Below are 14,327 nucleotides of genomic sequence, written 5' to 3'. Positions count from 1 at the left end.
AAATGTTTTTTGTAGACTTGCTGAATACATTAGCGCACAATGAACACATTCCAGCAGCAAGACTTTAAGATCTAATGGTGTTTTTCTCCCTTTTAGTGGTTTTACATCTGCATCAATTACAGCTACCGTCCACCTCAAACCCCAGTCTGAGTGCTCAGGAAATGTTTGTACATCTATAATAACACAGAAGAGAAGAGCATCTTCCCCAGAACTATTTATTTAAATTTGCCTGTAAGCAAAAATCGAACAGGCAAGTTAGGTGTCCTTTTTAATCCATCAGGATGTGCAACACTCTCCAGTCCCACTGAAATCAGAAATTGAGGACATTCAGAATACCAGGGTTATTCTTCTTGCCTCATCCCATGGCATGTCACGTTAGCTGACACCCAGTCTCCACTGGATCTTGTGGTTGATTGGCAGAGCTGCAGGTCTCTATATGAAATGAAAGTCTTTGGAGGGCAGCTGCAGTTTTGGAAAAGGACTGAAGAGAGGGACTGAGTAGGGTGTCCTTTTTGATTCCAACAAAGCTAAAATTTTTCAGCAAGAGTTAGGATTTCCTTTGAAAGAAATAAATACATTACACTACACCACTAAAATCACTACAAATAAAACACGAGAGCTTAATTATTTTACAGGTTTCTTGATTCTATTCTCTTAAAATTAAGTCTCTTCATATGTAAAAGCCATCAAGAAAGGTTGTTTTTGGTGAAGAACAATAGCTAAAGAACAGTTACCTATATTCCTCATTAATTTCTTTAATCACAAGATAAGGTAACTCTTCCTCAGATATTTCAGGAGAAATAGTTTCTTAAAGTAGTAGATCCCTCTCTCAGCTGCTGGAGTTCTAGTCTTCTGAGTCTGGCATCTTAGTTATTGCTGAGTTTATTCTTTCCGTCAATACAAAGTTTTCTTTGAAAATGCTGTCTGTGAGGTAAAATGTGACACTGAGAAGTAATGAGTAGAAAGTGAGTTGTATGAATGCACTTTACCCTGGATTGAAAGGAGGGACCAGCGGAGGCTGCGTGTACACCAATGCAATGCTTTTGAATGGGAAAAAATCTCTAGTGCAAAAATCTCTGGTGGAGCCTTGAAAGCTCCTTGAAAGCTTGAAAGAAGATGAACTAGACTTATCATGAAGATGCATTATCATGTTCTCAAACACTTGTTTGAACGGCTTGGGATTTTGTGCTTACCGAATGCTATCTTACCTACTCCCCTTCGATGGGTGCCCTCTGGACTAACTGATCATCTGCACAAATATCTGGAAGTACAAGAAGTGAACCAAATTCCAAGATCATATAGCCCACTTAAAAATATGTAGCTCTCTTCAGCCAAATTTTTCTGTTCAGCATAGTTTTTATGCATTTAAGTCTATCCTGATTTTATGCTGGCATAAGCGAATCATCCTTTGTTTGCTGACGTACATATAGATATAACAAGAAACACAGATGTTGTAACTTGAATTTTCTAATTGGTTGTGGATGTCTGCTGGTTTTTAAATGGATTATAAATATATCTTAAATGATCTGTCTGATCACAATTCAGAACTGCCCTAAGAACGTAACCAAATATACAGCTGGGGTAGATAGATGGGCCAAATGAAAACAGGATGCTCACAAGAGAAATGATCTGCTGCTGATATTGGTTTTCAGCAAAAGATACGAATAATTTTTCTCCTCAAAGGCTGCTGAAAAAAATTCTAGTTTGTATAAAGGCATTGTCAAGAGCCTTATCGAAAGCAGACTGAGGCTCATGGGAAATATGCCCTGTTTCTTTTTGCCTCTGCTAATTTTATTCTAAGTGATGTCTGAGATACTGTTAAAATAATGAAAAAGAAGAAAAAGCAACCATTAAAGCTCTTGAGCTGTTTGCCATGAGATAGAGGTAATCCTGAGACTCGCAGGAGTATTAAAATTATAACACTAAAGTAATACAAGTGCTGAGGATCATTTTAGAAATAAGCAATCAGACAGGAGGTTAGTACAACACGAACCTCCAGCACTCCCATCTTGCCTCCCTGTAAATGGATCAGACAGTTCAACCAGTTGAATGATCAAAAGACTTTTAATGGCAAGGCAGAGCAATTCCTTTCTAAACAGGGAGGTGTGATACATACTTATAGTCTGGGGAAATGTGATGGAAAAAACAGGTTCACTGTAAAGCTGAGACTTCTGTCTGCTTTTCTTCTGAACTGATCTTTGGTAATTATTCTTGTTTACAGCCTCTGGCCTCTCCTCTTCTCCATCTACCCCAACACAAGTGACCAAGCAGCCCACATTTCCTCTTGAATCCTATAAGCATGAGCCTGAGAGACTAGAAACACGGATTCACTGTTCTTCACCTCCAGACACAGGGCAGAGATTTTCTTTGCCTCCATCTCAAAGTGCAGCCAAGCCTCCCGTCATGACACCAGCTCCCTGTGCTACCTCAAAACCAGTAAGTAAAGCATGTGTCCAGTTTTCCACTGGGAAATACACAGGGTTGTGTGTTAACTGTTTCTTGTATTACAACCAGTGGGCTACAGCGTGTGTGTCCATACTGTGGAACAGAACAAGAACAATGTCATGGGCCTTTTACTTCAGATTTGTCTCAGTTTTCCTAGTATTCAGCTGACAAGGCACAAGAAATCCAAAGGTGGTAGTCCTGTCCAAAGTCCTGTCCCACAGTAGCTTCCCTTCTGATTTACCCAAAAAGCAACTAATTTTTGCACTATTCTCAGGTGAGTTTTGCAGTGGCTGCAGATCCCAGCATACACTGCTGAGATGCCCCTTTAGAGAAGGATACAATTTTATTTAGAATTATCTTTTATCTCCCTCAGGAAGAGCTGATGAGAGAGCTAGCAGCCAAGGAGAGCACATCAAAAAGAAATTCACAGTATGAGCTGCAGGGGTTCTGAGTTCCTGCTGTCTCTGGAGTCTGAGATGACTGGGACAGCTGGTGACTAATGGCACTAGTTGCTATCACATCTCCTGCCCCAGCTCAGAGAGTAGAGGGAGAAGGGCAGCACTACCAGGGTATTTAACCGCCCCCCCCCCCCATGTAGTAGGGGTGTCTTCATAGTGTGGTTTCTTCAGCTCCTGGGAATGCATGAGCTCAGCAGTTCCTGGGAATACATGAATTCCAGCTTCTGATACTCTCCACCACAACATCTGCACTGCATGCTCTTGTGCCTCCTCCCCTCTCCTTTGGCCAGCCTGGGCCTCAGAGGCGTCACTCTTCTTCGCTTTTCTCCTCTGCCTTTTTGACCCTTCTTCCTTTTTTGTGTTCATTCCTTTGCATTAACCGTATCTTTCCATTCACCATTCCCCTGCCTCATGGAACTTGCAGACTCTGATCTGTCCCCGGAGGTAACTACCTTGCATCCGTCTTTCCCAGCTTTTCTTCTTTTTTTTTTTTTTTTTTTCCCCTCAGAATATAAAATCTTGGACATTTTCTGTATCTAGAAATCTAGAACTGTAAAGGACATAGGACATAAAGGTTCATGAGGTCTGTTTCCCTGTTGAATGGCTACAAGTGCTGTTTCATTCCAGTTCTTAGCAATCCCAAAAGTTTTTTGTTTTTGTGTTAGGTACCTTCCACAGTAGCAGCAGCTGTTGTTATGCTGAAAGCGTTTAGGTACTGGATCAGTGTTCATATACTACTTTCAAGTCATTCGCACACATCCAGTAAAACAGGTGCCTTGTTTTGGGGACCCCTCTGTAATAGTTTAGGAACTCTCTGATTTTCAACCTTTTTTTTTTTTTCATGGACAGGTTATGACCATTTGCTCTTATACTTAATAGCCATTTATTTTCATTCATTTTCTGTTACATCTTATTATACCTGTAAACAGCCTTTGTTTTTCTAGATTAAGCAAGACAAATTCTCCCTACAAAATACAGAGTTTCTGTTCTGCTGCTATGCAAAAGTAAATAAAGTATTTAAAAAAAAAAAATCCTACATTTATAGTTAGGGAACTCCAGCAGTACTTTTTCTTCAGCCAACTCAGTGCCTTTCCGTGTAAGTAGTAGTCTTGGGATACATAAATTATGAAACTCAAAGGCTTGTAGGACACAAAAATATTTTTGGTAGGTTTCAGTCAATCAGTCATTATTTGCATATGAATGTGTTTATCTGTGTTATGCAGCTACAGAGAAGTCTTTTGTACCTGTTAGAATAGAAATGGGGAAACAACATCAGCTTAGAACATTCCACTGACCAAAAGACTGAAAAGTTTGTTTTTAATTATTTGCTGATTTGGAAAATATGAAGTTGAGTAGAAGATGCCAGAATAAAGAAACAGAATTCTCAGCAAGTATTTATCAAATGTTGTGGTTGTATAGAAGTACAAGAGAGAGTCTGGATGGAAATTCAGTATGTTGGACTCAATTATCTCCTGTTCAGAAGATACAGAAATAGAAAGTATGTGTAGTGCCTGATTATCTTTGTTTTCTACCCTGGATACTCATTTATGAGTTGGGCTGCCAGTGAATCATTAGTTTTTTTGTTTACTTGGGAACAAATGTCAGCACCTACAGATCTGTGCGAAACAAAGCCCCAGATGTTTAATTTTCAACACAGACCAGAGAGAGAAATTTGCCATGCTCTTCTAGGAGGAGAAACTGTTAGAGGAGGGAAAGGCTAAGTTTGTGCAGAAGGGCATGAAGATGAAGCTGATGTGTGTTGACTCAGGACTGTTGTGTCTTTCGATCCCTGTACGTTATTTACCTATCATTCCTTTACAAATATGACAGCAGTAGACCAACATTTTTGATTTAAGTACTGTATTTCAAATACTTCATTTATTCTGAGCTGTGCGTTAATAAATACATGTTTTCACAATGAGCATACCATAAATAGATCCATAAAATGCAAACTCAATTTCTTGTTTACTTAAATCATCATTTCTTGGCATAACAATTCCAATTATCTTAAAAACACACTATAAATTAGACGATAAATGATTTCATAGTAGCCATGCTCTTAGATGATCACTTTAATGACAGGGAAGCTTCTATGTTGACATCTGAAATGAGAAGTTAATCATATCTACAGTGCTCTGTCAACTTAAATCTTGTTTACTTATTACATTGTTTAACTAGTGATGATAATGTGTGAGATCCCGGAACTATTATTCATGATTGATATATATATTGAAGTAGTAAAGAAGAACCCTTGGACCCAAACCTGGAATTATTATTATAAAACCCCACAAAACAGCAGATAACTATAGGAAGGTGCAGTATCAGGACCTGGAACTAATCTTAGCTCATTTTTATAATTAACTGCATTTGAAGCTGATTGTGTACTTGGTTTTTATATGTCTGAAACTGTGGCATGGAATGGTTAAATCTGTTCAGTAAGACAGAAGGCATGGAGGAAAGAATAAAAATAATTATTTTTCAGCAGATCTAATCAAAACCTTTTGTGTTTTAGTAGCACTTAGAACAGTGTGTATTTTGATGTGACTTTTAAGCCTTAGATTCTGGTGAGGGGAATAAAATGTGGGAGACAGTTCCTGACAGAGGGAGATCCTCCTTCAGGGAGTATCATCTCAACACAGTCTACAAACCTAAACAATTAACCTCATGCTACATGGATGTCTGTGATAATCACTAAGGTCTGGATTTATCCCACCTAACTTTAGAAACCTATCTGAGCTGCTTAAGTTGGGAGTATAGTAGCTCTAGTTGTCTCTTATCCCAGAGAGGCGTTTGCAGGGGATGAAACAGATCTTCAGTGGGCTGAACAGCCTTTTGGTGCTGATTATAAAGGGAGTGACTCTGGGTGTTGCATTTCTGAGTCATTTCTGTTAGGTGCACAAAGCTAGATGGGATGAGGCTGTGATGCACCGTTGCAGCAGCTCTTAGAGGCTTTTCTCTGGGTGTGTAGTGTTCCTAGTGGTTGAGTTAGATGGTTATAATAAGAAATTCAGCTGATAAGAGATCAAAGCTATACCAAAAGATTACTGTGCGCTGCATTAAATGGGGAAGGAGCAATTTGATTTTTCACAGTACAGTTCATGACTCTGTACTTTGGCCCTGTGTTGTTTGGACTGTGTAACCTTCAGGCAGTAAGTGGTAAATGATAACTCTTCTCTAATGTGACATTACTAACCGTGAAAGGAATGTAGAGAGGTTGCAAATTCAATAACGAACATGTTTGCCCTGTTTCCGCTTTGCTTCTATTTTAAAGTGGAATGTAGTATGTTGAGCTTAATGTGGTTGTATCCTTTTCATTTCATCTTTTCTTCTTCCACTGATGCATAAGACACTGTGAAAATAGCAGTATTCCCTGTCTTCTGCAAACACAGGCATTTTTGTGGTACATCATTTCCTGGCCCTTACGGGTTTCCCCTTTCCCAGCATGAGAGGAGGCCAGGCCAGAGAAAGAAGATGCTAGCTCCAAACTGAAGAGTTCTCTTTTCATGAAAAACAAAGTTGGGGCTTCCTCTGCTCAGAAGAAGTGACAAAGGCAGAACATGCTTACAAATGACCCCTTCCCTATGATTGTGTAGTTAACCGCTGTTCTCCAAATAACTTCTGAGCCAGGTAATTTTCCAGAACGTTCTTAAAGAGGCCATCACACCCAGAAGGTAGTCTGAGACTTACACTAAGCTTGTATGAGCCAGTCCTGTTAAAACTGCAGATATAGCACACAGGAGGGACTGAAAGAGTCCGGTCTGCATTTGTTCTACACAGTCCTCGCTGCTCCGGCATATGGAAGAGGAGAGATGTAATGTACAGCTGGGACTCTCTTCTAGTCCTAGATACAGAGCAGGGAAACAAGATTGCTTCTGCAGCTACCTACTTGTTAAACAGTAGCACTTCCCTGCAAGGCTATTTATGCTGTTTCTTAGCCAAAATGTAGTAAAATCAAACCCAAGGCTGTTAACTTGTTCAGCGTGAAAGGCTATTACATCACACCCTGATGCTGGCAAGGGGCCTGGGAACCAGGATATGTGCAGCAAGTCCTTCAGTTGGCTCTCTCCAAAAAGCCATGCCACCTATCAGAGCTCCATAATCTAGCTGAGTGATTAAAGAGATTTAAATCTGATGAAAAGAACAGAAAAGTGTTCTTTGATTCTGATGTTGTCTTAAAAAAAAAAAAAAAAAGCACAGGCTGGGAAAAAAGGAATCCAGTCTGCAAATGTACAAGAACTCCCTATTTCAGCATTCATGTGGTTTAAGGCAATATATTAGAGTGCCAAGACATTACTGTGACTCAGCTTTGATTTACACCACAGTAAACTGATCACAGAAATTAGAGCCAGAAAGGCTGTCATTTACCACTGAAGAAAGCTCTTGCAGTGATGTTGTGTCCAGGCAAGTTTTAAGTGCCTTAATACCAGTACTCCTTCTGGGAGATGATTCTGTTCTCTAATAGATCCTATGGGCTGTAACAAGCTATCACTGTTTAAACATTTCTCCTTTACTGGAACTGTTGCTGTCCATGTGAAAGCGTGTTTAATTTAAAAACGGTATATATTTGTCCAACAGTTGGCATGTAACTAATTCACTGCAAACCTAGTAAAGGAGTAACTTTTTGATGAACTCTGTAACAATTACATACATTATTAATGGGAAATGTTTTGAGCCCACCGGACTTATTTCAGTCTCCTTCAATACAGCATCATGGTAGCTCCACTGAATTGAATATAGGCTCTCAAGAGAATGATTTAATGTGGTTGAAAAGTCCAGTGTGAGATTCAGTGGGATATAAACAATAAATGAACCAGTTAACTCACTTGAAACTGAATGTTACAAAAATAGAAAGCTTCAGCTATACCACACTACTCCTTTTTATTTTATTAATTTACTGTTTTCCCACTTCATCTTCTCCCTATTAGTTGTGTCTTTTGTATCATATTTGATATTTTCCTCCCCTTTTAGTATTTAAAATATGCAACAAATGTCTTACTATCCATTTTCTACTGGTTCATTTGCTTTAGTTTTAGAGCCACTTATTTGGTTTAGAAGAAAAAATGTCCAGTCACAACCTCCTGAAACACTGGTTTCCTAATCTATTTGTATTCCAGTTGCAGCATTCAGATTCATGGCAATCAATCGTAGGATGCAGAGAAATTGTATTGCATAAAGATGATTTTTTTCTGCCCTAAGGAAATGTGTGTCTGTGTCAGCTTGTGGCTTTTTCTGCAGCCGCAGAGATAATTTAATCAACTATCTATGGATTCACTCAGTAGATAATTTATTTTAATGGCAAAAAGTCCTACAATTCCTCTTCCTCCTAGTCCTAGATCAAAAGGAGAAAAGCTAGGTGGAAAGGATGAATAGCCAGAACACTTGAGTCAAATCAATTCCCAGCTACTTTGACAGTTCTCAGAAGGCTATAAGTAGCTAAGGCAATTAAAACTAGAGCATTTATGAGTCTTTTTTAAGACACACATTGGTACCAAAATCATGACCCCAGCATCTTGAAGACTGAGTTAGTGGCTTAAAGATAAGTTACTTTTATCGCCCTAAGTCCTGGTATAAAAAAGGCTAAACCTAAGGATCTGGCCTCATGTGTCTATATAAATAGATATCTTTTGAATAAGTAACATGACGTAAGAGGATACTTTAAAACTGTCAGTCTAGTTCTACCCATTGAACTGATTTCTTATGGCACAGTTTATTTCTGAATTTTAGACTTGTTAATTTAATAAGCATCCTGTTATTTTGCTAGAAGATCAGAACTTAAGAGTAAGCTCTATCAGTGATTAGAAGCCGGATACATACTCTCTGATTTAATGTAAAGCTGCAGCTTAATATAGGATTGCTGACAGTTTCTTACCAGCTATATCTGGGCAATTTTGGAACACAAAAATTATTTACCATCTAGGCTGTTTATTCACAAAGCACTAGGGATTATAGACTGAAGTCTTTCCATGAGAATGGAGGAGAGATGCAGTTTTGAATCTGTTCTCTTGCACCACGCCTGCTTATGTATTGGACTAGAGGGAAAATATAGCTAAAACTAAGCAAAAAATGCTTGTGGAAGGGAACTCTATGAATTCCTTGCCATCTTCATCTCTCTTAGCCTGGTTTTGTCTATACTGCATTTTTAGATACTGTCTTTAATGCCCAGCAGAGCTTTAAAGAATGTAAAAAGCTGGCTGATACAGGAAGGAGATGAACTACATAAATCAGTGATACTCCTTTCCCACTCCTCACAACATTCCCCAGTCCCTTCCTCTGACTGGATGAAATAACCTGTTGAAGTTGGAAGTAATAAAGGGGACATCACAAACAATACTCACTTCTGTATGGCTTCTTTCCCCCAGCTTTTGTATTTTATAGTGTCACTACCTGCTTGTGCATGAGAGCAATACAGCTCTTTAAAAATACAGCTTGTGTCTGTGTTTTTTTTTCTTTTAAGATTACAATCAAGCAAGTTTGGCCATTTGAAAGTCAGCTGCATGGGCTGCTGACTCAAAAGAGGACTAGATACCATCTTGGCAGCAGCTTGGAAAAATGTTTCCATTGTGCTGGTGAAATGAATGCAAAATATTTATTCTTCGAGCTTGTTCACAACAGCATTCTCAGCTGGAATTGAGGGTGGGGCCATGTGGAAGACATTTGTAGGAAGACAATAATGATTTGTACCGTGCCCAAGGTACGCATAATCTTATTTTATGATTAACAAAGGACAAAGCTCCTACCATATGGGGCTTATAAGCTGAAGTGTAAACTGGTGAAGTAATCAACAGAGAATAAAAGAGAAAATGTAATGGAGGCAGAAGGTCAGCAAAAGAAGGGGAGGGGACAGAATTCAAGAAGGAAGGTTTTAATTGAGTCTTTTTGCATATTTAGGGTTACAGTATATTGACAGTGATAAGACTTTTGAAATTTTCACCTATTTCAGTTACAACTGCACAAGCCAGGGCATCTGCAGTATATATAAAGTCCTCTTCCTTGTACCTCAGAACAAAAAGTTACTAATTGCTATTTTGTGGTATATGAGCACGTATGATTCAAGCAGAAAAATAAACGTGATTCTTGCCCTGAAGACTTTATCGTCCAAGAGCCTGATCTAGCAAAACAGGCCAGGCAAATTCTAAAACCATAAGAAAGCATTGGCTTAAACAGGATTGCTCCTAAGCACTGCTTCCAGTATGTGCTTGCAGAATAGATTTTAAGTGTAGCCATAACATAGCTAGCAATGACAGAGAGCACTGAAGAAAGGTAACTTGAAGGTTACAGCACTGAGTTTGGTTGAGGTTGCTATGTATTTATGTTGCTGAATCTCAGGTGCTGTTTTGTTTTGGTTAATGTCAATGTGATGATGGCCTTGATCCAGGAAAGTACTTAAATGTGTGGTTAATTTTAAGTATACTGATAGTCCTGTTGGAGTCCACAGTCCTAGAGCAGTTAAAGCTATGTGCATGCCAAGTCACTTTGCTGGATCGGGGTCTTTGTACAATTTTTATTGTCTATTAAAACACTTAGAAATTACTAGTACAAGTACTTAATATGGGAAAGGAAGCTGATGGACAGACAAAGGATGGAAAAAAGTTGGGAAAAACATTAAAAGTTTAGAAAAAACTAAGAGGGAAAAAGCGTGGGAATCAGAAAAGAAGAGAGCTCCTGTCAACAACAGAAAATCGCTAATCACTGAGTGGCAGGGAGAGCAGCAGCTGCAAGATTGCGATCTGCCTGCTGCTGTGTGTTTGGCCTTTCAAGCTTTGGGTGTTGGGATTGTATTTACTTGGAAACATTTGTGGTGTGTACTACCTCAGGATCCAGCTTCCTACATAAATGAAAACATTTAATGATGAAGATGTGGCTTATGAAAGAAGACAACGGATTCCTACCCCTTCAGCCTGCCGATAATGACTGCACAAGAGTACATCCCAACAGACCTGTTGCACACAGGGACAGGACACTGCCAAAGCTGTGGTGTCCCCCAGGGCTCGGTTTTGGGGCCACTGTTTAACATCTTTATTGATGATCTAGACGAGGGGATCGAGTGCACCCTCTGTCAGTTTGCAGATGACAGCAAGTTGGGTGGGAGTGTTGATCTGCTCAAGGGTAGGGAGGCTCTGCAGAGAGACCTGGACAGGCTGGAGCCATGGGCTGAGGCCACCTGGAGGAGTTTCCATAAGGCCAAATGCCGGGGGCTGCCCTTGGGCCACAACAACCCCCAGCAGTGCTACAGGCTTGGGGAGGAGTGGCTGGAGAGCTGCCAGTCAGAGAGGGACCTGGGGGGGTTGACTGACAGCTGGCTGAACAGGAGCCAGCAGTGTGCCCAGGGGGCCAAGAAGGCCAATGGCATCCTGGCTTGTGTCAGCAATAGCGTGGCCAGCAGGGACAGGGAAGGGATCTTACCCTGGACTCAGCACTGGTGAGGCCGCACCTCGATTCCTGTGTTCAGTTTTGGGCCCCTCACTACAAAAAGGACATTGAATGACTCGAGCGTGTCCAGAGAAGGGCAACGAAGCTGGTGAAGGGTCTGGAGCACAGGTCGTACGAGGAGCAGCTGAGGGAACTGGGGGTGTTTAGTCTGGAGAAGAGGAGGCTGAGGGGAGACCTCATCGCGCTCTACAGCTCCCTGAAAGGAGGGTGCAGAGAGCTGGGGATGAGCCTCTTTAACCAAGTAACAAGTGATAGGTCAAGAGGGAACGGCCTCAAGTCGTGCTGGGGAAGGTTTAGACTAGATATTAGGAAGCATTTTTTTCCAGAAGGGGTTGTTGGGTGTTGGAATGGGCTGCCCAGGGAGGTGGTGGAGTCCCCATCCCTGGAGGTGTTTAGGAGTCGGGTTGACACAGCACTGAGGGATATGGTGTAGTTGGGAACTGTCAGTGTCAGGTTAATGGTTAAACTGGATGATCTTCAAGGTCTTTTCCAACCTAGACAATTCTGTGATTCTGTAAAGCTGATGATTTTCATGGAGAATACACAACTTTCCTGGAATATGTCATCAGAAAAAGACAGCAAGATGCCACCAAGCATGGCTGTGGTATAAAAGGCCCTAATACTAACTCATCACCAGGTAGTTTCTTCCATTATCCAAGATTTTACAGGTACAGAGGTTATATTGTGAAGAAAAGGATGACTTTTTCAATGTTACTTCTTTTTCTCTTGGCCTCAAGCATTTGGCTGTTGCTGTTTTAAAGAAGAGATCTTGGAATTCAAAGAGCATTTCAGTTGCAGAGTCATTAAGGAAAAGAAGAGTTTAAAAAGGAGAAAAATATAATGCCGGTAGCTGGCCATGCTCTGGAGATCAGAGAGAGCTGGCTGCAACCATCTGCCCTATCAGAGATCACTTGTGCAACTCTAAGTCACTTGGTCTCCCAGTGCCTCAGTTTACCATTTATAAAAAAATGGGGTTACGCTAAGCCAAAGAGATGTTATGATGATAAATACATAAAAACATTCTACAGAACTCAGATCTCTTTTGAACACAAGCTGCAAGTGTCTTAAAATAAGTTAACCACAGCTAGCCTGTGCTGTATTTAAAGTTTGTAGAGACAGGCTTTAACACTGCAGACTGTAATTGTGTAGAGGAACCCATCATGTTTTCAGCGCACATCAAGATTTACACAGAAGATCACTGTGAAGAGCTCTTCTGAGCCTGAGGGAAGCATGTCAAGAAATAATTCCAGCTCTTTGCAGACATTTAACTACAGACTGAATCTGCATCTAAGCTTATGTGCTTGTGAACCCAGTGTTTGCCATATCCACACTACAAGCATCACGGAAACATGAAAACACTTTTGTATCCACATCTCCACAAGCTCTGTAGTAATAGGAGCGTGGTGGCAGGCTTGCTCAAGGTGTATTCCTGGTCCTTAGCATGGAACTAATTTCAGGTTTTTTCAGTTCTAGTTCCCGGAATACAGGGAAAAGCCTTAACAGTCCTACTGGCCCTACATGTCTCTTTATGATATTGTTTGTCAATAAAACATTTAGCTCAGACACTTAATGGGCTTCTTGCTTAGCATAGTCCTTGTTTCAGTCCTACCAGACAGAACTTTTCTGTCAAACCACAGAACCAGTACAGAGGACTATCTGGTTTCACCTGTAGTGTACCTGAAATGATGAAAAGATATAGTTAAGAGGCTGTCAAAAGGGAAAGCATGCATGACAGAAGGAAGATAACCATTGCATGCTGCTGTCACTGCAGGTTTATTTTGTGCATAACAACAAAAACCAAACAGTGCACAGAAATCAGGCCTGGAGCGATCAGCAGTAGGTCTTGAAATAATTCAGGAAGAGAGTTAGGTTCCTCAATATATGCAGATTCAGTGCCACTGAAAACCAACTTTTTGTCAAAAATTAATTTATTTGGAGATTGCAGGTCAACAATTGGTTCTGTGTTGAAGGAAGTTTATGAACATATTGTTTTGTCTACCCGTAATAGTAGCTACTCTGAGATAACAGACTTCACAAGTTTTAGTGGGCTCACTGATGGCATTCACACCTAGAGTTTGTCAGCTGCAGGGTGGGCTTGAAATCTAATGCAAACACACAAGCCCCAAGTGCTACCAGGAAGTCCTTAGGTGTTTGAAGTCCTCCTAGAACTGCACTGAAGAATACTTTATTTTTGCCTGCCTCTTTGAGATAGTTTTCAAATACTCCTTCTGGAGTCCTACTGAGTAGTGAGATCCTCAATCATGATAAGCTCTGCAGAAAGCAGCCATCTATAGTGCAGCTCATTTGCTCCATGTTTTAACCTGCAGTTACCTGCTACTTAGTGCAGATCGCGCCACAGAGTGAACTGTTTGTTCAATCCAGATCTATGCAAATTTCCTGAAGAAGTTTCATTGAGATTGTGGGTGATTCAGGTCTGAGCTGAAGGCTGTCTCTATTTTTCAGTACACCACACCTGAAACTCTGACCTGCATCATCCTGCTAACGTCTAGGCTCAATAGATCTGCTCTTCCAGTCTTTCAAAACTGCTGAAGAACACGAAAATGACATTTTAATGGTAGGCTACTAATAGGTTACTAGAATTTTGCATAGTTTTCCTCAAGTTTGAAGTGTGTTATCAATTAACTTCAGGCTTTGTTATGGAAAAGGTGTTTCATTTTACGTTTAAAAAATATCATTATTGAAAGCTGGTGTAATAAGTATTTACACAGTGAAGTCATGATCCATGACTGAGGCTTTGAAATAAAACACTAAAATGAAGAAAGCAAAATAATGTATATAAATATGTTTATTTAAATCAGATTTGGCTCTGAGTATTTTTTTTAAATTGTTATTCTCAGTGGCCTCTGTTCTGCAGATAGTACTCTGTACTCAGTAGTACATCAGTACTACTCTGTACTCAAGAGTACCTCAGGATTGTGGCCCCAATCCAGCTAAAGTACTTAAGTAAGTGCTTAACTTTAACTAATACAAACA

The 14,327-nt window shown here is 40.2% G+C and overlaps 1 protein-coding gene across 3 annotated transcripts in view; it reads left to right on the top strand.

The window, feature by feature from the left end:
* Positions 1-14,327, top strand: part of PRKAG2 (protein kinase AMP-activated non-catalytic subunit gamma 2) — a 221,645-nt gene that overhangs the window by 146,077 nt on the left and 61,241 nt on the right. For 2 of the 3 annotated variants that reach the window (XM_074899883.1, XM_074899884.1), the window contains one exon: positions 2,222-2,436. The exons of the other annotated variant lie outside the window; for it this stretch is intronic. In XM_074899883.1, coding sequence (XP_074755984.1) covers positions 2,222-2,436 — 215 coding nt within the window. The remainder of the gene's footprint in view (positions 1-2,221; positions 2,437-14,327) is intronic. 3 annotated transcript variants of the gene reach the window in all.

This window comes from Athene noctua, chromosome 2 (assembly GCF_965140245.1).
Source record: "Athene noctua chromosome 2, bAthNoc1.hap1.1, whole genome shotgun sequence".
Lineage (NCBI taxonomy): Eukaryota > Metazoa > Chordata > Aves > Strigiformes > Strigidae > Athene > Athene noctua.
This window is presented reverse-complemented; position numbering and strand designations above follow the sequence as displayed.